Below are 24,963 nucleotides of genomic sequence, written 5' to 3'. Positions count from 1 at the left end.
GTGGAATACCTAGCAAACATTTTTGAAAAAAATACAATTGAATGCCTTTCAGGTAAATGTGCATCTTTTCCATGAATGAGAAATGAACTGCTTTTTGAAAGAGCCTGGGGTCATCATTTTGAGAACCCCTCCTGGGGTATTTTTCCATAATTGTATGATTTTGTTGTTTAAAAATGTTAAAATTCTCATATAAGAAAACTTTAAAAATTTGGAAATGTAGGTTTCTAACCTTCATAAAAATCTTCCAAAAAGAATAGTTTCGGTGGGCTTCAAACTGTTGACATATAAAAATTAAATTATTATTTTTTTTGAGACGGAGTCTTGCTCTGTCGCCCAGGCTGGAGTGCAGTGGCGCGATCTCGGCTCACTGCAAGCTCCGCCTCCCGGGTTCACGGCATTCTCCCGCCTCAGCCTCCCCAGTAGCTGGGACTACAAGCGCCCACCACCATGCCCGGCTAATTTTTTGTATTTTTAGTAGAGACGGGGTTTCACCGTGTTAGCCAGGATGGTCTCGATCTCCTGACCTCATGATCCGCCTGCCTCGGCCTCCCAAAGTGCTGGGATTACAGGTGTGAGCCACCGCGCCCAGCCAAAAATTAAATTCTTTTTAAAAACTGGTTTCAAGAGGATAGATTTTTACTAATTAGATTCCAATCAAATATCTTTGAGTGATTAGTATATGTACTGAAAATCAAATGTCAAGGTTTAGTAAGTACAACCAATGCTGTCTTTATTCCATTTATATCAGTCCATTTCCTGAGACCTTTTCCCCCATCACTGCTGTCAATCCAAATCTAAATTTGTTTATATGTTTTATAGCATTTAGAATACATTAGTATTGAGCACATTATTACGTATACATTCATAGCGATCCATTGGGGATGCGTGTGGAAACTTGTGTTGATGGGTGTCACGCCAAAACAGCTTGGAAACTGCTGACTTTAGCAACTTTAACCTCTGATTTTGCCTTTAGTTCATTTTCAAAGTCCTCACTTTGAGAGTGCTCTTGCATACACACACCCGAAACACGGATACTGAACATACCAACCCAGAAAAACAAACCAATCTCCTGTTGAGCAAAGCCTTCCACAACCACCCTCCAAGGACCAGTCACTGGCCCTCTCTCCGGTGCCCGCAGACATCCACACAGGCCCAAAGAATCAGGGATTGCACAGGCCAGCGCAATCGAACGGTTCTGAGTCATCTGCCGGAAGCCTTGCCCTCAATCAAGGCGGTCGTGAAGCATCTACAAAGGAGGAATAGTCGAAGCAGCAGCGGCGGCGGCAGCAGCAGGAGGTGGGGGCCTCTCCCAGGTACCGGGCGGGGCAGGCACGCAGGTGCCCAGGTTCCCGCGGCGGCCACCTCTTCCCTGGAGCGCGGGAGAGAGGCGGGAGAGAGGAAGGCCAAAGCAGGACTCAGAGCGAGGCAAAGGCGAGCAGGAAGTAGGGGAATGACGGTGGGAGGCGGCCGGGAAAGAGAGTCGCGGGGCTGTGGGGGTCGCCCTGGCACCAGCCGGGGTCCCGAGCCCCACCGAGAGACCCGGCCCAGGCCGAGGGCCGGGCCCAGAGAGCAGGAGCGCGCAGACCCTTCCTGACTCGGAAGCTGCCCCTAGAGAGGGAGCGTCTGTTTCTCCGCCTGCGATTTGCTGCCTGGTGGGAGCGGCGGGTGACGCGAGCAGTGGGTTTGGAAGCGCCGGAAGCTCGGGCGCGAGCCGGGGTAGGGCGACCGGGAGGAGCCGCGGCTGCGGAGGAGGCTCCGGGAGTGCAGACTGCCGGGCCTGGAATTTCCGGGGCGCCTGGGGTAGATCGAGGAGGCGCCGAGTCCCTGCTCCGCTGGCACCCACGCCTGCTCCTGTGCTTACCGCCTATTGGTTGCACCTTCTCCTCCCCTCCCTGTCCCCTCCCTCCGTTCTTTCCATCCCTGCCTTCATTTTTCTGTATCTCTCATATTCCCTTCTTCATTGGCTTCCTGTCAAACGGGATTTGGGGGGTGGGTGCTTCTTCACCTACGCCCCTCTGTGTCGCAGCCACCCACCGGCGTTACTTTAACCAATTCCTCACTTTCCAGACACTCTCAGTCCTCTGGCTGCTGCTCCACTCCTGAGACCTCCGCATTCCAAACGGCCTCACCCAGGGCTGCTCTCCGGGCCCCTCCGGCTTCCCTGCCTCCGGCTCTGCGTAGACCGCGCCCTCTTCCCTGGGTCCCCTCGGAGGGGCAGACTCGTCTCCCCAGTTCTGCCAGCACATCCTGATGGCTGGGTCGAAGTCTCCCTTTCGCGCACTGGCTCTCTCTCCGTCGCTCTCTGTCTCTTCCTTTTACTACCTCCGTATATTTGAAATGCCCCAGAAATAGGTGGATTTCTTCTCTTGTGCCTCCACTAGATATTCTGCTTAGTTTCATCCATTTTCATGGTACCTCTCGGAATCAGGATGCTGGTGGCCCCAGGTCTCCGGCTCTGGACCGCCTACTCATCCCCAGTCCCTAACTGTGTTTACAAACATCCTTGGCTGTCTTTGTGACAGGTTTACCTGGTATGATGTGTTCCACACATCTCAAATGGAACAAGTCATATTCCCCATTCCAGCCTGACTCCTCATATAAAATTCCGATGGTTCATGACCCACCCTAAGTATGAATTTATAACAGCTAGGCACCTCGGGACTTCACCCTCCTGCGCTGTATCCCTGTGTGAGCTGCCACTCTGCCTGGCAATTCCAGCCCCCACTTCTCTATTTCAGAGAATCCCCAGCAGTCCCCGGCCCATGGTGGTGGCCTACCCGCCAGCTCCCCAGCCTCTTTTCAGACCGAATACTGAGCCGGATCATCTTTCTAAAGCCCCAATGCACTCAGATGAGACGTTTGTTTAAAAACCATGCATGGCTTTCCAGACCATAATCTCAAGTTCAAACTCCTAAATGTGGCATAAGGGTCCATCCTATCTCACTACTACGTGGCTCACAGGAAACCATGGAAACCCACCCCAGGGACACCGCACAAACCATGCCCTTTGTCTTCCTGCCACATTCTTGGCCCCTGCTAATTCCTCAGCCTATTATTTGCATCCCCCATTTCACCACCCATGAAATGCCTGCCCAGCTTTTATTTTTTATTTATTTTTTATTTTTTTGATATGTGGTTTTAATAAGTTTTATTACCTATGGAATAAATACAAAAGAACATTTAAAATGTGTATTAAATTATAAAGAACAGCAGTACAACCCATCACCCAGTTTAATAACTGGAATATTGTCATCGATGGAGGCCCTGCCTGTTTCCCTACTGATGACACCCTCCTCCCTCATCGCATCCGCTTCCCTCCCCTCTATATCCCCACCTTCCTGAGTTTCATGGTAATAACGACGTTGCTTTTCTTGACAGTTTCACTACGTACACATGCATCAAGAATGATTTAGTTTAGCCTGGTTTTGAACTTTATGTGTATGGAATAATACTGCATTACTCTGTGGCTTGCTCCTTTAATACATTATTTGTGGGAATTGTCCACGTCAAAAACTAGAAGAACTTACAGCTGTGGTTCTTTTAGTTTTTATTGGTCTGTATTCCATTATACTAATATACCACAATCCATTTATCCATTCTGTTTTTGATGGACATTTGGGTTATTTCTTTTTTATTATTATTGTACTTTAAGTTCTAGGGTACGTGCGCACAATGTGCGGGTTTGATACATAGGTATACATGAGCCATGTTGGTTTGCTGCACCCATCAACTCGTCATTTACATTAGGTATTTCTCCTAATGCCATTCCTCCCCCACCCCCCCCTTCACCCCACAGGCACTGGTGTGTGATGTCCCTGCCCTGTGTCCAAGTGTTCTCATTGTTCATTTCCCACCTATGAGTGCTGTTTGCTTTTCTGTCTTTGTGATAATTTGCTGAGAATGATGGTTTCCAGCTTCATCCATGTCCCTGCAAAGGACACAAACTCATTGTTTTTTTATGGCTGCATACTTTTCCATGGTGTATATGTGCCACATTTTCTTAATCCAGTCTATCATTGATGGACATTTGAGTTGGTTCCAAGTCTCTGCTATTGTGAATAGTGCCACAATAAATATACATGTGCATGTGTCTTTATAGCAGCATGATTTATAATCCTTTGGGTATATACCCAGTAATGGGATGGCTGGATCAAATGGTATTTCTAGTTCTAGATCCTTGAGGAATCACCACACTGTCTTCCACAATGGTTGAACTAATTTACACTCCTACCAACAGTGTAAAAGCATTCCTATTTCTCCACATCTTCAGCATCTGTTGTTTCCTGACTTTTTTATGATCGCCATTCTAATTGGCGTGAGATGGTATCTCATTGTGGTTTTGATTTGCATTTCTCTGATGACCAGTGATGATGAGCATTTTTTTTTTCATGTGTCTGTTAGCTGCATAAATGTCTTCTTTTGAGAAGTGTCTGTTCTTATCCTTTGCCCACTTTTTGATGGGGTTGTTTTTTTCTTGTAAATTTGTTTGAGTCCTTTGTAGATTCTGGATATTAGCCCTTTGTCAGATGGGTAGATTGCAAAAATTTTCTCCCATTCTGTAGGTTGCCTGTTCACTCTGATGGTAGTTTCTTTTGCTTTGCAGGAGCTGTTTAGTTTAATTAGATCCCATTTGTCTATTTTGGCTTTTTTTTTTTTTTTTTTTTTTTTTTTTTTGCCATTGCTTTTAGTGTTTTAGTCATGAAGTCCTTGCCCATGCCTATGTCCTGAATGGTATTGCCTAGGTTTTCTTCTAGGGTTTTTATGGTTTTAGGTCTAACATTTAAATCTTCAATCCATCTTGAATTAATTTTTCTATAAGATGTAAGGAAGAGATCCAGTTTCAGCTTTCTACATATGCCAATTTTCCCAGCACCATTTATTAAATAGGGAATCTTTTCCCCATTTCTTGTTTTTGTCAGGTTTGCCAAAGATCTGATGGTTGTAGATGTGTGGTGTTATTTCTGAGGCCTCTGTTCTGTTCCGTTGGTCTATTATCTCTGTTTTGGTACCAGTACCATGCTGTTTTGGTTACTGTAGCCTTGTAGTATAGTTTGAAGTCAGGTGGTGTTATGCCTCCAACTTTGTTCTTTTGGCTTAGGATTGTCTTGGCAATGTGAGCTCTTTTTTGGTTCCAAAGTAGTTTTCTCCAATTCTGTGAAGAAAGTCATTGGTAGCTTGATGGGGATGGCATTGAATCTATAAATTAGCTTGGCCTGCCCAGCTTTTAAAGCCAGCTTCAGCCAGCTTCTCTGGAAGGTCTTTCCAGGATTCTGTAGAGGTGGTTTTCTTTTCTTTTTTTTTTTTCTTTTCTGAGGACTTCCTTAGCACTTTGAAAATTATCCTGTTATAGAGCACCTTACTGGCTTGAAAGTACGCATTTCTATATGTGTGTCTTCTTTAGGGTGCAAGCTTCTGGTAAGGGATTATGGCATTTATTTTTCATTGTCTCCTCCCAAAACAGGTAATGAACATTCTACATAAATGCTCTTTGAGTAAACTCACTTTTGGATGTTGTATGGGGAGGGGGAGTGGAGGAGGGAGTTCATAGGTATTTGGGGCTCCCAGGAGAACAATATCATGTACTTGGAAACGTAAGGCTTGCTTTTAGGGCTGACTGTCACTTTTTCTGTGAGTCCTGCAGATGGCATTTAATTGCCTCTGTCCTTGTTTGTTCGCCTGTAAAGGAAAAACTAGTTTAATGCCAATTTATTTGGTTGGCTGGAAATAAAAACTTCTGATTCCTGTTTTTTTATATCATAATCTAATTGTGGCATTGACATCTAAAGTATTATTTTGTATTAAAATTAATTGCTTTTTAGATATATTGGGTAAAATCCATTTTGTTTAAACTTCCAATCCTTCTAAAAACCATAATGTCCAAATGAGATTTGAGAGGAAGACAGCGGGGAAGAGTCATTCTGTTACCTGGTTTTCTCCCCTGCCTGACTTCTGACCTGAGCAGAGGCCAAGGGGGTACACTTGTATGTGAGTGTGTGCATGTGTATTGTGGCTGCAGGGTAGATATTGATGGGAAATACCACATACTGACCAGCACCTGAGTGTTGAAAAGGAATGGAAGTGGGGACATGAGATGAAGGAAGAGGGAAGATGGAAGAAATCAGAAGTAGCGGTTTGCAACTAAGAGCAGTTAAAATGTAAAAATGAGATTGATGCGATAGTTCAGTTCATTCAGAACTATTGAAACTATTGATTCAGTAGTTCAGACAGGATGATGAGACACACCTACACACACACACGCCAACCTAAGTTCATGCTTGCTTCACCCTGAGTCCAAAGCTCTTATGCTAAGGTTGGATCAAATCCAAATTTATTTGTGTCTCTGTCTTACCCAGTTTACCTAATTCTCTCCATCTTTAAGTTTCTTTGGTGCCACCTTCTGGTGGGCCCAGTTCTATGAAGTTTGACTATTTCTTCCTGCCTCCCAGTCTCTGAAACGTCCTCAAGTGAAAGATGAGGTCATGAGGGACCCCGGGACTTGCCTGCACAGACTCCTCTGGCTTCCAACATCTGCAGGCCCTACTGTAAGCTCCGGAGAGGCCTTATGATGTGAGGATAGTGAGGAACCGGAACATTTGGTTCCATAAGAAACAACCTATTAAGTATAGAGTACTGTGGTGCAAATTATGCCATGATTGTGTTTTCTTGGTTCACATTTATTTTACTTAGTTTTTTGAACCCTAACCATAACCCTAACCCTACTTGTTTTTTTTCTGAACGGCACTAACATTTATTTTAAACTTTAAAGAATTTGCACTGCTTTAGACTGTTGTTCTATATTTAAGGTGTTGCCTTTACACTTTTAAAAAAATATAAGCTCACTTTTGTGTTTAAGTAAGAGACACCCTTCTGTTTAAAAATATCTTAGGAGTAAGCAAAATATCTTAGGAGGAAGCAAAACATCCAACAGTGAAGATACTTTGGTTAATACAGTTGTTCCCCACTTCCCTGTCTCAGCCACTCAATTCCCCTTTCCTCTTGTGCCCTAAGAGACCAGAAGACCCGTCCAAGACCCCCAATAAGGTGGATACAGTTTCAAAGCTGCTGCACCAGGCACTTTGTAGGCCACTGGGAAACTGGATGAGGCTCCATCTGTTTACGGAAATGAACACATGCACGATGATTTATATCTCTAGATAGAGTTTCCAGGACTTTTTGTTTTGCTCATTTGCTAATTTTCAAAACTGGAGCATATTTTTCTTGTTTGACTTTACATTTTTTCAGTTAAACATTATACATGTTTATGAAAAAAAGGATAATATAATAGAGAAAATGTCTTGTAAGATCATGAGACTATAGATAATGATTTGTCCTTTTATTTTCCCAAATGTTCTCAATTGTAAGAGCAAAAAGGCTCAGGGAAATTGAGATGAGTTGGTGAACTGTAATATTTTGTGAAATAATAGCCCAAGTTTTATAAGGCTTGATAGAAATGAACAATAATGTAGGACTTGTAATAATGTGCGACAGAGTGAGACTCCGTCTGAAAAAAAAGTACTAAAATTATAATAATTAATAGTAAGCTGTAATAGCTTTTTAGCACTTTAAGCAAGGTGCCCCCCTCCGTTAGGCTTCCACCTTCCACAGAACTGGTTGATAGGGATGATATCTTTCTTGATAACTACATTTCAAAGGGATGGCGTCCAGGTCTTTGAGAAAGACTGTCCTGGGATGTAAACAAAGACCTGTCCTGGGATGTAAAACTAGCAAGAAGCGTTTAAAAAAGATTTACATCTCAAAGGGGCTGATAAAGAATTTACAATGACAAGTTCTCTAAATAAAATGCTTTAAGAAAAAGGAAGAAAGGGCCTAGAGGCAGGAGGAAGCCTGTTTAGTTTGTTTATTTAGTCAAGTTCGGGTTGTCTAAAGTTTATTAAAGCTGAGGGGAATGTTAAGACTCTCTTAGCCAGGAGGAATCAAAAATCAATGCACCTAATTAAAAGTGCTCACCCAATGACCAGATTGGGGCTTCATATTTTATATCCACACCTATGGGCTTTCTTTGCCACTCCATAACCCAGTTTCAGCAGCTCTTGGGGATAATGGGACATCTGTTTGGAGTCACCTTGAAAAGTAATGTATTTTTGTCTTTCCGGTAGCCCCATATTTTCGGTCAGCCTATTTCAAACAAACTCTCCACATTTGGTGAAATGAATCTAGCTATTTTCACAGGATGTGATGACAGAAATAGTTTTTATTGATAAAGAACTACATTTATAAGTTTAAAACATTCTTTATAGATTATGTTGTAGACATTAAACTGAAAGATAATGAGCAGCAATGGGGGGATTTTGTGTGATGATTAAGAATTCAGGCTCTGGAATCAAACTGTGGGTTCCAGGTGTTTATGACTACTTGAGGGTTCTGGAATGAGTTACTAAACCTCACTCAGTCTTCTCATCTCTAAAGTGGGGCAATAATTGTACTGACCTCATGTGTTGTTGGGTGATAACGGAAAGTGCTGAAAACAGTGCCTGGCACCAAGATTTTTGTTGTTGTTTGTTTTGTTTTTGTTTTGTTTTGTTTTGTTTTCTGAGATGGGGTCTCACTCTGTTGCCCAGGCTGGAGTGCAGTGGCACGATCTTGGCTCTCTGCAGCCTCCACCTCCTAGGGCTCAAGCGATTCTCCGGCATCAGCCTTCCAAGTAGCTGGGATTACAGTTGCCCACCACCGTGCCTGGATAATTTTTGAATTTTTTTTTTTTTTTTTTTTTTTTTTTTTTTTGAGACGGAGTCTCGCTCTGTCGCCCAGCCCAGGCTGGAGTGCAGTGGCGCGATCTCGGCTCACTGCAAGCTCCGCCTCCCGGGTTCACGCCATTCTCCTGCCTCAGCCTCCCGAGTAGCTGGGACTACAGGCGCCCACAACCGCGCCCGGCTAATTTTTTGTATTTTTAGTAGAGACGGGGTTTCACCGTGGTCTCGATCTCCTGACCTTGTGATCCGCCCGCCTCGGCCTCCCAAAGTGCTGGATTACAGGCGTGAGCCACCGCGCCCGGCCAATTTTTGAATTTTCAATAGAGATGTGGTTTCACCTTGTTGGCCAGGCTGGTCTCAAACTGCTGACCTCAAGTGATCTGCCCACCTCAGGCTTACAAAGTGCCGGGATTACAGGTGTGACCCACCACACCCATCCGCACCAAGACCTTTTGGCTGCTGCTACACCAGGGGAGCAAGTAAACAGGTCTTGGAGAGTGTCTGTGCCCCTGTTGCTAAGAGGGGTACCAGTCATGGGCCCTGAGATTGGCTATTTTATGAATAAACCAGTGTTTTTGTTTCCTATTGGTGTGGTAACCCTTTACCACACATTTAGTGGCTGAAAACAACACACATTTATTATCTTACAGGTCTGGAAGTCCTAAGTCCAAAATGGTACAGCAGAGCAATGTTATTTTCGGGAATCTCTAGGAGAAAATCTGTTTCTTTGCTTTTTCTGGCTTCTCAAGGAGGTCACATTCCTTCATCAGTGGCCCCTACCACTCTGACCTCTGCTTCTGTCCTCACGTCTCCATCTCCGACTCTGACCCTCCTGCGTCTCTCTTATAAGGACCCTCATGATTCCATTGAGTCCACTGGGATAACTCAGGATAATCTCACATCTCAAAATACTTAATTGAGTACCATTTGCAAAGTCCTTATTGCCAGGGAAGATCATGTTGTCACGTTTTGGGAATTAGGAGTGGAAGTCCTTTGGGGGGTGGTTATTCCACCTACCACCTCAGTGTCTGCTGACTCGGGGACGAATGACTGTGTGGCCACAGGAGGGCTTGGCTGATGTGCTTTTCTGTGCTGTGCCTTTGATGCAGACGTTCCCTGATGGATGACCTCTGTGAAGCAAATGGCACTTTTGCCATCAGCTTATTTAAAATATTAGGGGAAGAGGACAACTCAAGAAATGTATTCTTCTCTCCCATGAGCATCTCCTCTGCCCTGGCCATGGTCTTCATGGGGGCAAAGGGAAGCACCGCAGCCCAGATGTCCCAGGTATGTGTGCGTGTCGCAAAGGAAGGAGAACGGCATGTTTCCCTGTGCTTCCGTCGAATTGTCTTTCTGTACTTTTGCTACAGCTGATGAAAGCCTGTGGAGCTGGAGGTGGAAAGGGGAGCGGCACGGCAGTGGAGAAGAGCAGAAAGGGGTAGAAAGGTGAAATATGTTAGACAGATCACCTCCTCCGATATTTTTGAGAGAAATCAAGGCATAGAGTTATTTTCTCTAGATCAGACCATCAGTACAGTCTGGCAAATTCACACCTTTGATAAGTAAGATAAACTATCATTCTGTCCCGCATGAAGGCAAAATATTCCAACCTTGTTACATTTTAAACTTTTGCTAACATTATATTTTAAATAGACATGCAGCTGCCTAGATGAACTTTTTGTTAAGTGGGTTATTTTTAGTGCACGATTATGCATCCTGGGAAAGGAACGTAATACAAGCGTAGACTTATATCTTCTGGAGTGATTTAGAGGAATATATAATCTGTTTGATTCAAACTGGTGATGTATATATAACCTTATCTACAAACGAGGTGGGAGATAATACTTTAGGAATAGTTCTCTGACTATTGGTGAAAATGTCCGAGATAATTGCCAAATGGATGTCACTTTACCACCAATATCAGAGGTGTATAGACAATCTCCTAAAATGCACCTAGGGACCCCAGTTGACATCCTTCTGTGGTTGTTTCTTTCAACTGACTGGAGGAGTGAGGCTTTGGACTGCAAGTGATTGAGAGATATAGGAACAACCTTAATTCTCACTCTGACTTGACATTTAATTTATAATATGGTCTGGAGAACTTCTGTAAATTGCAGATGAAACATTTTTAGTTTTATTGCTGCTTTTGTTTGTATTACCTGAGTCGTAATTCATCCCAGTTACTTTTTTCTGCTCTGCCTTCCCCCTGAATTATTGCACAGTGCCTTGCTGGGATGAATACATTTGCTAGACTAGTGGTTCTCACCTGGGGGGTGGGAGGTAGGGGTCGGTGGGTGAATTTTTCCTTCCTGGGGACCCTTGCCAAGACCTGAAGTTTTAGATCCCATAACTGAGAGGTGCTACTGACATCTAGTGGATAGAAGCCAGAAGTGCTGCAAAAATCCTACAACGCTTATGTGAGACCAGGAAGTGTCCTGGCCCCAAGTGTCAGTGCTACATTGCCCATGTTGAGAAACCCTGTGCTAGAGAATTAGGCCAAACCTTTTTAGAGTAGGATCCTGTGTGATTTTTTTTTGTTGTTTGGAGGAAGCTCTTTGGGAGAGTATAATGGCAGTGTTAAAAGTCAGTGTTGGTTTCTGTTCCCAGGCACTTTGTTTGTACAAGGACGGAGATATTCACCAAGGTTTCCAGTCACTTCTCAGTGAAGTTAACAGAACTGGCACTCAGTACTTGCTTAGAACTGCCAACAGGCTCTTTGGAGAAAAGACGTGTGATTTCCTTCCAGTAAGTAGTATTCATATATTGATGAAAAAGAAATTGAAAATAAGTTAGACTACAGAAGAGTAGAGAATCAAGTATAACTGTACTGACTTAAAATGTGCTTGGAATTATACTTCTGAAATTACAATTTTAGATTTTATGATGGCTTCTGAATTATGTCCTTTGTAAATTGTTTCTGATACACCCATCCCTGTTATCAATCCCAATATGTCAGTTCTCCTGCACGCAGCCCTGCTTCTCCACCTTAATTCCCTATGCCTGAGTGACTACATCATTTGATGTGCTGTACAGAGCTCCTCCCCAGTCCCATGTGTGGTTATTGGGCTGCCTCCTGCTGAGACAGCCTCTCAAATTCTCTTAAATTTGCCCCCCTCTTCTGAATTGCATCTACAACTGACACAATTGTCTTTCTAAAATGAAAATCTGTTCATAAAACTGAGGTTTTAAATTTAAGTAGTTCCTATTTACTTAGGCATGTAATTCCAAGGTTCCCGAGTCCAGCCTGGCATAATACAATCAGTGAGGTTCAAAAATTATGCCACATAATATGCAGGGTGATGTTGTCTGGAAATTATTGAACCAATCACAGCAAACTGGGCCATCCTATTGGCTGGAGGTTCTGAGAGGGCTCCTCTAAGGTTCAAATACATCCCTGTCCTGGTAGCTGCTGGGTGCTGTTCCCGGAATATGCCTGCTCTAGGTTTATCTACCTCAGAAAGTGACTCTGGATCCAGGAATTTCCTGGTGAATCCATTTCATTTTTGAAGTTTAGCCTGATCTTCTACTGTTATAATAATGGGAACACAGGGAACCAACCTCTACTTTTCTTGGTGGCTTGTCTCTTCCTTCCCTCTATATCCTCTTTATTTGGCTGAAATTAAAGTATTTGAGAACATGGAATGGACAGAGGCTGGGAGCCAGTTTCCAGGCCTGTTATATCTGAAGCCAGGTTTTTGTGAGGTGGGTTATCTGGGTTTTAATGTATTGGGTACGGGCCTTTTCTGATTGGACCCCAACTTACATTTCAAGGCTCTTTCCCTGCCACTGTTTCCCTTAATCCCCTTCCTGATACACACAAACACACACACATACAAACATACATGCAATCCACACACATGCAGGTGCACAAGCACAAACATATGCACCCATGCACACAGATGTTCACATGCACGCACATGTATGGACCCAGTTGCACATACACACTATGATCCAGGCCTATCACCCTCCATTCCCATGGGGCCTTCCTTGCTCTGTATTCTTCCAACCAACCGTATAACCCAGATCTAAAATGCTATTTCCTTCTTTGCAGTTCAACCCGATTTCTTAACAGTCTAGTTCCCTTATAAAGCCTCTCATTTACCCAAAACCACAATACTGTAGTCTGTGCTGGTGATGCAAAATGAGTAACAGTGTGTTAGACTGCCTAGTGAGGGAAGCAATATTAAAGTCAGTGCAGTGTTTGACAGGGATGCTTCTGGGCTGTTATGTGGATAGTGGCAGCTCATGATGTCCTGTAAGTGTCTGGGTGTCTCAGCTGCCTCTTCTCAGGCTGTGGACCTCCTCAAACCAAGCACTTTGCCCAGTACCAGGGAAGAATAGGTTTTCGTTAATTGCATGCATGCACCATGAAGTGCAGTGTGACCTGTCCAAGCACTTACGGTAGAAACGCAGTAAGAGAAAACAAAATGCTTTTGCATTTGTGGGAGCCTTTACCAAATGAGACCAAACTCAGTGTTTTGTGTTTGCAGGACTTTAAAGAATCCTGTCAGAAGTTCTATCAGGCAGAGCTGGAGGAGCTGTCCTTTGCTGAAGACACGGAAGAGTGCAGGAAACATATAAATGACTGGGTGGCAGAAAAGACTGAAGGTGAGACAGTTTCATTTCTGTGGATTTGGAATTACTACGCAGCGAGGCTGAGATTGGCTGGGATGGGACCTCCATGGTGTTGCCACTGTGATCTGCTTACCACAGGCCTGTTTGTGTGTATTGCTGAGTTTGCAGGCCAACAATGCAATTCTGTCGTTTCTTATCAGATCATGAAGTACTAATTTCTAAAACTAATGTTGAATCTCAGACCTCCTCCCCTGTGGACCATGCTGGAAAATCCCTGGAAAATAGTTCCTCCTTGGAATCCTGTTAATCTTCTCTCTGAGAGGCCCTTCCATGCTCGGAGACGGAGTGGCGTTCAATTAAGTTGCAGCTTAAAGAGGGCTCTCATGTTATCTCCTCCCTGTGGTCATGGGGACAACTTAGTAGTTTGATCTGCAGCCTTCTCCTTCCTTTTTAACTTGGCCGTGGCTACATTTGCTCTCAGAGTGCGGCCTTTTCTGAATATGCTCCCTATTCTGGACGTGCGGCAACATGGAGCCTGCAGTGTTCCCTGCCCAGACCACACTCCATCCCACCAGAAATATTTCTGCCAGTTCTTTACTTCAGTAGGAAAAAGGGGAGGCATCCTTGAAAGCATCCTAAATACCTAACAAGTAATTTAGGTACTTGTAAAGAGTGGAGGAATTAAGTCACGTGTTTCAGGGGCCAACCTAGCCCTCATTATCACATCCATTCCATCTCTATGTCACAACCGCTGTGTGTCTAACAGAAGTAATGCCCGTGGTTCTACTGAAAGCCAATAAAATAATTACCATGGGAAGGGAAGAGCCTTTCGTGTTTTCATATGTCATCTGCCCAGTGGTCTCTCCAGTTGTTCCAGCAGTACTGTCACCTGAGGAATCTAGAAGCTTCTCCCCACTGCTCTATACCTGTCACTTCTCTTCCAGGGCTGCTTATACCCTTCCTTCCCTTAGGCTGACCCCCAGAATATTAGAGCTGGAGGGGACCTTGGAGATGACCTTGTTACCCTCTCATTGGACAGCTCAACTTGGGCCCCTCTATTCCATCCCCCTAATTCCTTTGCCCCATTCACCCCTTTCAGAGACGCTGCCTTCTCCCATTGACTGGTCTATGTTCTCTCATCCTTTGGAAGCCTTTCCTTGTCTGATGAGGTTAGAATATATGTATAGAGCAATGATCCTCAACTAGGGGTGGCTTTGCCTTCCAGGTGCCATTAGATAATGGCTGAAGATAGTCTTGGTTGTCAAAATTGGAAGAAATGCTGCTGGCTAAACGTCCTACAATGCCCAAGACAGCCCCCATAACAAAGAATTATTTGGCTTAAGATGACAATAGTGGTGAGGCTTGGATATGATAGTGCCAAGGTTGACTACCCCATAGTCAGAATCAAGACTCTGAGGTGATGTTCTCAACTCAGCCACTTGTCACCTGTGTGCACTAGGCAAAAAAGTCTGGCAAATGCTCTGATCCTGAATTTCTACATCCGTAAATTGAGGGCAAAATGATAGTTGCCCTTCCTACTTCAAGGCTTTTTTCTTAAGCACGAACGATACACTGTGTATGCCACACTGCTAAACACCATCGCCCAATTCATCGGGTGGCCAGAAAGACAGAACTCCAGGCTCTCTCTCAAGCCCCTGCCTTAGGCGTCAAAGGGATTTTTGTAAAATAATGCTTGTTTCCCCACAAATTGCAATAAGCTCTCATATTCTTTATAGGTAAGATTTCAGAGGTACTGGATGCTGGGACAGTCGGTCCCCTGACAAAGCTGGTCCTTGTGAATGCCATCTATTTCAAGGGAAAGTGGAATGAGCAATTTGACAGAAAGTACACAAGGGGGATGCTCTTTAAAACCAATGAGGTAAGGAAAGAGTTTTCAGATATACTGCTACTTTCTTAAAGTAATATTTTAGGAAATATTCTTTTAGAAAAATGAATAATTTATTTGACATGATCTTGATTTTAATCTATTTCTGAATTATATTATTTTATTTTCTTTGAGACGGGGTCTCTTTCTGTCACCCAGGCTGGAGTGCAGTGGTGCAATCTCAGCTCACTGCAGCCTCCACCTCCCAGGCGCAAATGATCACTCAACCTTAACTTCCCAAGTAGCTGGGATTACAGGTGCACACCACCAGGCCTGGCTAATTTTTGTATTTTTTGTAGAGACAAGGTTTTGTCCTATTGCCCAGATTGGTCTCGAACTCCTGGCCTCAAGTGATACACCCGCCTTATCCTCCCAAAGTTCTGGGATTACAGGCATAACCCACTGTGCCTGGCTTTTTTTCTGAATGAATTTAATGCCTCCTGTATGTCTTTAATGGAGGAAGGAGGAGAGAAACAAAATTAATTTTGGTATTGATGGTTTTGTTTTTCCATCTTTGATCAAATCTACCTTCCATCTCTGGTCATATGATTTGGATTGGAGAAGAATTTCTTCTAAGCCTTGGAATTATGTTTACATGATGCTATTACTGTCTATAGCTAGTTAGATACCTTTTTGCAATATCAGTGGCAACTATGCCTGTTTATTGCCTTAAAAATCAAAGTTATACAATCCTGAACACAAGAAAAAGATGTTAGCAGATGTAAAGCCCTAACTTTACATTCCCTTTTGAATATGAAAATGACTGGTATCAATAGTTGTTAGCTTGGGATTTGACATCCATCAACCTGATAATTTCATATTGCACAAAGATGTGAAAGTTAAAAATATATTTGATGCAGGCTTTAAAAACAGCAGACCTTACACATCTCTTCAAGGTCCCCTTCCCAAGAAAACCAAGGCCATAAAACCAATTCTACACCTGGGCAACTTTTCAGAGTTTGTACTGTACCTCTTTTCTAACCAGATCCTTCAGCCCAAGGGCCTGAATATTTACCTTAATTTCAATAAATAATTTTTAGTTGGAAGCTTCCATGAGAAAGCTTCTCTATGAATGTTCTCAAAAAAGCAAACACAACTTCTTCCAAGAATAATGTAGATTTTTATGCCCTTCTCCATTTACCAAACTGTTTTTTTTTACCCCTCATCTGGTAATAGTTGATTTGCTGGAACAATAGTTTGTTCTCTTCATACTAAGATGTACTAATGAAGATTTTATATCCATCAGCATAAACGTGCAGAAACAGAAATTACACACACCTAGAGTTTCTGTGAATTAGATGTATCCTATTTTTAGTAAATTATGCCCATTTTTCAGTGATCTAATTTTAATTTCATGTTTCTATTAGGAAAAAAAGACAGTGCAGATGATGTTTAAGGAAGCTAAATTTAAAATGGGGTATGTGGACGAGGTGCACACCCAGGTCCTGGAGCTGCCATATGTGGAAGAGGAGCTGAGCATGATCATTCTGCTTCCCGATGATGACACGGACCTCGCTGTGGTAAGCTCCAGGCAGTGAGTCTTTGAGTGTCTGTGGAGTCCAGCCGAGCTCATTTCTTTACGTCCATCTACCAGTTGGTATTTGAGGAGTTTCCAATTGGGGTTATTACATGTAGTGCTGGGTGAACATCATTGCTTGTCTTTTGGTGAATATGTTCATGCTTTTCTATTGAGTGTATACATATATGAGTGGACACGTTTTGATGAACCTAAGAAGAGAGAGTTCTAAATATATTGTTAATTGGAATATTCTTTTTTTATTATTATTATACTTTAAGTTCTAGGGTACATGTGCACAACGTGCAGGTTTGTTACATATGTATACATGTGCCGTGGTGGTGTGCTGCACCCATCAACTCGTCATTTACATCAGGTATAACTCCCAGTGCAATCCCTCCCCCCTGCCCCCTCCCCATGATAGGCCCGGGTGTGTGATATTCCCCTTCCCATGTCGAAGTGATCTCACTGTTCAATTCCCACCTATGAGTGAGAACATGCGGTGTTTGGTTTTCTGTTCTTGCGAAAGTTTGCTGAGAGTGACGGTTTCCAGCTGCACCCATGTCCCTACAAAGGACACAAACTCATCCTTTTTTATGGCTGCATAGTATTCCATGGTGTACATGTGCCACATTTTCTTAGTCCAGTCTGTCACTGATGGACATTTGGGTTGATTCCAAGTCTTTGCTATTGTGAATACTGCTGTAATAAACATACGTGTGCGTGTGTCTTTACAGCAGCATGATTTATAATCCTTTGGGTATATACCTAGTAATGCGATGTCTGGGTCAATGGTATTTCTATTTCTAGATCCTTGAGGAATCGCCATACTGTTTTCCACAATGGTTGAACTAGTTTACAATCCCACCAACAGTGTAAACGTGTTCCTATTTCTCCACATCCTCTCCAGCACCTGTTGTTTCCTGACTTTTTAATGATTGCCATTCTAACTGGTGTGAGATGGTATCTCATTGTGGTTTTGATTTTCATTTCTCTGATGGCCAGTGATGACGAGCATTTTTTCATGTGACTGTTGGCTGTATGCATGTCTTCTTTTGAGAAATGTCATTCATATCCTTTCTCCACTTTCTGATGGGGTTGTTTTTTTCTTGTAAATTTGTTTGAGTTCTTTGTAGGTTCCGGATATTAGCCCTTTGTCAGATGAATAGATTGCAAAATTTTTCTCCCATTCTGTAGGTTGCCTGTTCCCTCTGATGGTAGTTTCTTTTGCTGTGCAGAAGCTCTTTAGTTTAATTAGATCCCATTTGTCAATTTTGGCTTTGCTGCCGTTGCTTTTGGTGTTTTAGACATGAAGTCCTTGCCCATGCCTATGTCCTGAATGGTATTACCTAGGTTTTCTTCTAGGGTTTTTATGGTATTAGGTCTAACATTTAAGTCTCTAATCCATCTTGAATTAATTTCATATAAAGAGTAAGGAAAGGATCCAGTTTCAGCTTTCTGCTTTTGGCTAGCCAATTTTCACAGCACCATTTATTAAATAGGGAATCCTTTCCCCATTTCTTGTTTTTCTCAGCTTTGTCAAAGATCAGATGGCTGTAGATGTGTGGTATTATTTCTGAGGGCTCTGTTCTGTTCCATTGGTTTATATCTCTGTTTTGGTACCAGTACCATGCTGTTTTGGTTACTGTAGCCTTGTAGTATAGTTTGAAGTCAGGTAGCGTGATGCCTCCAGCTTTGTTCTTTTGACTTAGGATTGTCTTGGCGATGCGGGCTCTTTTTGGCTCCATATGAACTTTAAAGCAGTTTTTTTCCAATTCTGTGAAGAAAGTCATTGGTAGCTTGATGGGGATGGCATTGAATCTATAAATTACCTTGGGCAGTATCGCCATTTTCCCAATATTCATTCTTCCTATCCATGAGCATGGTATGTTCTTCCATTTGTTTGTGTCCTTTTTTATTTCACTGAGCAGTGGTTTGTAGTTCTCCTTGAAGAGGTCCTTTACATCCCTTGTAAGTTAGATCCCTAGGTATTTTATTCCCTTTGAAGCAATTGTGAATGGAAGTTCATTCATGATTTGGCTCTCTGTTTGTCTGTTACTGATGTATAAGAATGCTTGTGATTTTTGCACATTAATTTTGTCTCCTGATACTTTGCTGAAGTTGCTTATCAGCTTAAGGAGATTTTGGGCTGAGATGATGGGGTTTTCTAAATATACAATCATGTCATCTGAAAACAGGGACAATTTGACTTCTTCTTTCCCTAACTGAATACCCTTAATTTCTTTCTCTTGCCTGATTGCCCTAGCCAGAACTTCCAACACTGTGTTGAATAGGAGTGGTGAGAAAGGGCATCCCTGTCTTGTGCCAGTTTTCAAAGGGAATTTTTCCAGTTTTTGCCCATTCAGTATGATATTGGCTGTGGGTTTGTCATAAATAGCTCCTATTATTTCGAGGTACATTCCATCAATACCAAATTTATTGAGAGTTTTTAGCATGAAGGGCTGTTGAATTTTGTCAAAGGCCTTTTCTGCATCTATTGAGATAATCATGTGGTTTTTGTCTTTGGTTCTGTTTATGTCATGGATTACATTTATTGATTTGCGTATGTTGAACCAGCCTTGCATCCCAGGGATGAAGCCCACTTGATCATGTTGGATAAGCTTTTTGATGTGCTGCTGGATTCGGTTTGCCAGTATTTTATTGAGGATTTTTGCATCGATGTTCATCAGGGATATTGGTCTAAAATTCTCTTTTTTTGTTGTGTCTCTGCCAGGTTTTGGTATCAGGATGATGTTGGCCTCATAAAATGAGTTAGGGAGGATTCCCTCCTTTTCTATTGATTGGAATTGTTTTAGAAGGAATGGTACCAGCTCCTCCTCGTACCTCAGGTAGAATTCGGCTGTGAATCCATCTGGTCAATTGGAATATTATTCTTTATTCTGCATGGAAGATCTACTTGAAAGCCCAATAATTATTGCACAAAAGTCCTGGAAGAGGGTAGAGATCAATCTGGGCAGTGATTCTCAAACATTAATGCACATATATGATTCTAGTGATCTTGTTAAAGTACAGATTTTGATGCAATGGAGTGTGGCCTGAGGTCTTGCATTTGGAACAAGATTCCAAGTGATGCAGATGCTTGGGACCACACTATGAATAGCAAAAGTCTAAAGTACAAGTGGGAAATTTACCTTATACAAGAGGAGAGAAAAGTCTTACTATGACAGAAAAGCAGCAGAGTCCAGGAAGGGAAAAGGTAAACTTGCAAGGTAAGAGGTGCAAGACTAATAGTGCACTGGTAAACCAGCTCTGGGAGATGGGAGTAGCCTTCATTTACAAAGTTTGCTGATTCTCATGACATGGTAAATACTCCCACCATGGCTGACTTCAGGCTATGAAGGGTTTAACAATCGATAGGAGCCAGCTCTGGCACACAAGTTGAGGGTGGGCTGCTTGATTTCCCTGGCTTCCCTTTGGAATCAGAAAGTTATTGCCCTAAGTCAGGGATGACATCTGTTGTGGCCACTTATGAAAAAATTAGGAGAGTCTAGAAATAGAGTCAAAATCAAAACAATGCTCATTGGAGAAGAGCACCCACCTGGGCTGCAGTTGGTAAAGGGAAGGGGAGATGCGAGTGGAAGGCCTTTCTCCCTTTTTTCTTTCTACCTTACTGATAAATAGAAAGAGTGATGGATCTTGAAGAATTTGAAGCTAACTCCAGGACAGGCAGAGGACAAACAAGGATACCAGATGAAGTCTTGTTGAATTCGGTATTTCTTGTCTCGTGCTCCCTTCTCATGCCTCCCTTCATCTTCAGATGAAACCCAATTCCCTCTCCTTTGCTCTGTAAGAGTTGCCGTCTGATTTAACCCTGAATAGTCGCCTGATTAGACTCAGAAGCAGAGTTCTGAGCCATGCTGTTTATCTTTTGTCAAACAATCTCTCCCACTCACAGTAATATGTACTGCGTGAAGATTAATGTAATGAATTGGTTAGAATTTTCTAAACTGCTAAAAAATGTTTTTAACATTTGAAAGGAGTTAGGTACAAATTGTTTTTATTAAAAATTTCTGCCTGTCTCAGGTATTTACTAGCTCTTTTACACTTGTCTCCATAAAACTTGGAAAAGATGAAGATTTGGGAGAAAATCTTGGTGTTTATAAAAGAAAATATCTGCAGATTTTCTTGGACCAGAACTTACCATCTAGTTGCATGTCATTAGTGGAGGGCTAACAAATAGGTGTGCGGGTATCAGGCTATTGTCATCTAAATATTAAGGTTTGGCTCTTTCTTATCCTAGGTGGAAAAAGCACTTACATATGAGAAATTCAAAGCCTGGACAAATTCAGAAAAGTTGACAAAAAGTAAGGTTCAAGTTTTCCTTCCCAGATTAAAGCTGGAGGAGAGTTATGACTTGGAGCCTTTCCTTCGAAGGTTAGGAATGATCGATGCTTTTGATGAAGCCAAGGCAGACTTTTCTGGAATGTCAACTAAGAAGAATGTGCCTGTGTCCAAGGTTGCCCACAAGTGCTTTGTGGAGGTCAATGAGGAAGGCACAGAGGCTGCCGCAGCCACTGCTGTGGTCAGGAATTCCCGGTGTAGCAGAATGGAGCCAAGATTCTGTGCAGACCACCCTTTCCTTTTCTTCATCAGGCACCACAAAACCAACGGCATCTTTTTCTGTGGCAGGTTCTCTTCTCCGTAAAGAGGAGCCATTGCTGTACATGCCCTCCTTTCCTTCGGCCTACCTTGCCTTAGTTAACATTCCGTGTGACCCAGCTGGTGCAGTGGCTTGAATGCCAAAATAAAGCGTGTGCACTGAATAGTGTGTGAATGTCTTTGCTGAAGGTTCCAGAGCCACTGAGAATAACTGAGGCCACAGATGCCTGAAATTTGGGCCTGGGAAGGCTATGCTGGTTTTGGAGTGTTTGGGGTGCCTCCCATTGCCTCTGCCTTCACTGAAGTCTGTGCCCATTGTTTCAGGGGATCTTAAGGAGCATCTCAGGGCTTCAGGAGCCAGCCCTCTATGTGCTCTTCTATCCGCCCAGCTCTGCCCACCACCACTGCCATGCTGAACGGGGACCAGTGCCCAGGCAACACTGCACACAAAGCGAAGGGCAAACCCTACAGAGTAAAGCTGCAGCCACCCTGTGTCTCACATGCAGCTGAAATACTGGTCTGCTTCTGCCACTGTCGCATAGACAGCTCTGCATGCCCCTGTCTCACACAGTCTGTAATGGAAACAGCTCCTTCTTTTCTTTCCATAAACCTCAGATACAAGTTCAGGGACTCAGCAATACACTTCAGGACTGAGGTAGGAGGCAAATATCTGAAACTTGCTATGCCGTCCTTTCTATTCCTTTTCCCTCTGAAATACACAAAATACCAAAGGAACTTACACAGCACACCACTGAGTCCTCTAACTCATCATATATGCTCAAACATGGCTCAAGCACACCCCTTAAGAAAGAACCTCCATACATTACTTTTTTTCTGACTAAAAATAAAATTGTATTGTGGCAGCAATTTGGAAACTACAGCAAAGTCTCCAAAAAAATTTAAGTCCCCCACAATTCTAACACACAGCAATCACTGCTGTTAATAGTGATATACATCCTTTCTATTATATGTATGCAAATAGAAACTTATAAGCATTTTATTACAAGTTAATCATATCCTTCAGTAGCTTATTTCTTCCATTACTTATGAAAAACCTCCCTTAAGATCTTTCCAGATCATCAGTTTCATGTGCATAGTATTCCACTGTGTGGCTGGATTTCTATAATTGAATCTAATTTTAGACAGTTTGAGTAATTAAAATTTTTTCTATTAATAAATAATAGATTATTAATAATAAATATATATGATACTGTTTTGGATATACTAAATATTTGCTCACATCCTTAATATATTTTTAAAAATTCCTAAGAATAGTATTGTCGAGATAAAAGTTGAGCACATTTTGAGACTTCTTCCAAATTGGTCCCTAGAAAGTTCCACTGGTTTATACACTCACTCATGTCACCATTTATACTACCACTAACTGCCGCCTGCTTTATTATTTCTTTAATGAGTTGGACTAAACAGTGGTTACTCCTGACTCTGTTTTTGACTGACGGTTAACAGTTACATGAACCATTCATATTACAGCTCTTACTTAAATTTGACCAAGCTAGGATATATTCTGTGAGGCCACATTCATTTCAGGAATCATGTTTTCCAAAGCAGGTTTGGCTAAAAATTAATCCACAGGACTGAAAGGTATACATCTGTGAGTTTTGTTCTCACTTCCACCTCTAATTTGAAGAAAACTTTATACTTTTATTGCAGTACAATCGACACAGAATACATTTCACATATTTAACCTATACAATAAGTTCTGACACATTTTCCATGAAACAAACCATCACTATATTCAAGATAATGAACCTATCTATCATACTCCCAAATTCCTTCTTGCATCTTTGTAATTTCTCACTCTTCCTTCTCCCTCTTCCCGTCCCGTCCCAACCACTGATCTGCTCGGACAACTACTGGTCTTCTTTCTGTCACTATAGAATAATTTGCATTTTCAAAGAAATTTACATGCATGGAACCATGCATCATCTATGCTTTGTAGTATGACTCCTATCAGTACAATTATTTTGAGATTCATTTATGTTACTGTATATATCAATAGTTTGTTCCTTTTATTGGTAAGTAACATTTCTTTGTATAGATATACCATGATTTGTTGATTAACAAATTTACCTGTTGATGAACATTTAGGTTGTTACTGAGATTTTCACTATTGAAAATATAGTTTTAATGAACATTTATGTATATACATCTTTGTGTGGATATGTGTCTTCATTTCTTTTGCATATAGATACATAGAAGTAGAATGGCTGGGTCATATGGAAGGTATAAGTTTAACTTTTTAAGGATCTGCCAAATTGCCTTCCAAAGTGGTTGTATCATTTAACATTCCCAGTAGAGCCTAGCAGAGTTCTGGTTGTTCTGCCTCCTCACCAACACTTGGTACTACCAGTGTTGTTACTTTCAGTGTGTACCGGTTTTAGGTTGCATTTCCCTAATGCCTGATTATGTTCAGCATTTTAAAAAACGTGCTTATATGCCATCCATTTATGTTATTTGATGAAATGTCTTTTTAAGTGTCTCATCAATATTTTATTGCTTCCTGCTTTATTTTTTATTTATTTATTTTTTGAGACAGAGTCTCTCTCCGTTGCCTCAGCCCCCCGAGTAGCTGTGACTACAGGCGTGTGCCACCACACCCAGCTAATTTTTGTATTTTTAGTAAAAACAGGGGTTCCCCATGTTGGCCAGGCTGGTTTTGAACTTCAGACCTCAGGTGATCTGCCCACCTTGGCCTTCCAAAGTGCTGGGATTACAGGCATGAGCCACCGCACCCAGCCTTTTGTTTTCTTATTGTATTTTGAGAAATCTCATGATATGACTACCAAATCTTTTATCATATATGGGATTTGCAAACATTTTTCTCCCAGCTCATGGCTTCAATTTTCATTTTTATAACAGTGCCTTTAAAAAGCAGAAGTTCTTGATTTTGATGAAGTCCATTTGATCATTTTGTTTCTTTGTTTATGCTTAATGCTTTTGTTGTCATATTGAAGGAATGCTTTGCCTAACCCAAGGTCACAAGGATCTCCTATGTTTCTTCTAGAAGTGTTATAGGATTTGATTTTCCTTTTTGGCCTATGATCAATTTTGAGTTCATGTTTTTCATATGATGAAAAAACTATCCATTTTCCACTGAATTGCCTTTGCATCTTTGTCAAAAATCAGCTGATCGTGGATGTGTGGTTCTATTTCTGGATTCTATTGGATTCTATTGATCTGCTTGTCTATCTTGATGTCAATTCCACATTGTCTGAATTACTGTAGCTTAATAATAAGTTTTGAAAACACTTAAGTGACATGTTTTCCAACTTTATTTTTCAACGTTGTTTTATCTGCTTTCAGTCCTCGATCTTTCCCTGTGAATTTTATAATTTGCTTGTTGACTTGTACAAAGCCTGCTGCAATTTTGATTAGGATTGTGTGAATTCTAAACATCAGTTTGGAGAGAATAGACATGTTAGCAATATTGAGTCTTCCAACCCATGAGCAAGGTAAGTTTCTCATTTCTTTTAGGTTTTTATTAATTAGTCTCAGCATAGTTTTGTAGTTTTCAGTATACACGTCTGGCACAAATTTTGTCAGATTTATCCTTAAGTGTATCCTATTTTGTGCTATTATAGGTGGTGTTGCTTTTTAATTTCAATTTTTTGATTAATTATTGTTAGTATATGGAA

At 42.0% G+C, this 24,963-nt stretch overlaps 1 protein-coding gene across 2 annotated transcripts; it reads left to right on the top strand.

The window, feature by feature from the left end:
- The first annotated feature begins 823 nt into the window (after positions 1 to 823).
- LOC126941461 (serpin B8) lies at positions 824 to 23,474 on the top strand. 2 transcript variants are annotated; one of them, XM_050768112.1, is made up of 7 exons: positions 824 to 1,296; positions 9,821 to 9,998; positions 11,319 to 11,456; positions 13,202 to 13,319; positions 15,023 to 15,165; positions 16,539 to 16,691; positions 20,949 to 23,474. In XM_050768112.1, the coding sequence occupies exons 2-7, from the start codon at positions 9,831 to 9,833 to the stop codon at positions 21,351 to 21,353; spliced, it is 1,125 nt and encodes a 374-aa protein (XP_050624069.1). In that variant the 5' UTR covers positions 824 to 1,296; positions 9,821 to 9,830; the 3' UTR covers positions 21,354 to 23,474. The 2 variants fall into 2 exon arrangements, with proteins under 2 accessions (XP_050624069.1, XP_050624070.1); XM_050768113.1 differs by lacking the exon at positions 9,821 to 9,998.
- The last annotated feature ends 1,489 nt before the right edge of the window (positions 23,475 to 24,963 follow it).

This window comes from Macaca thibetana, chromosome 18, assembly GCF_024542745.1.
Source record: "Macaca thibetana thibetana isolate TM-01 chromosome 18, ASM2454274v1, whole genome shotgun sequence".
Taxonomy (NCBI): domain Eukaryota; kingdom Metazoa; phylum Chordata; class Mammalia; order Primates; family Cercopithecidae; genus Macaca; species Macaca thibetana.
Note: the sequence above shows the minus strand (reverse complement) of the source record. Positions and strands in the feature narration are given on the sequence as shown.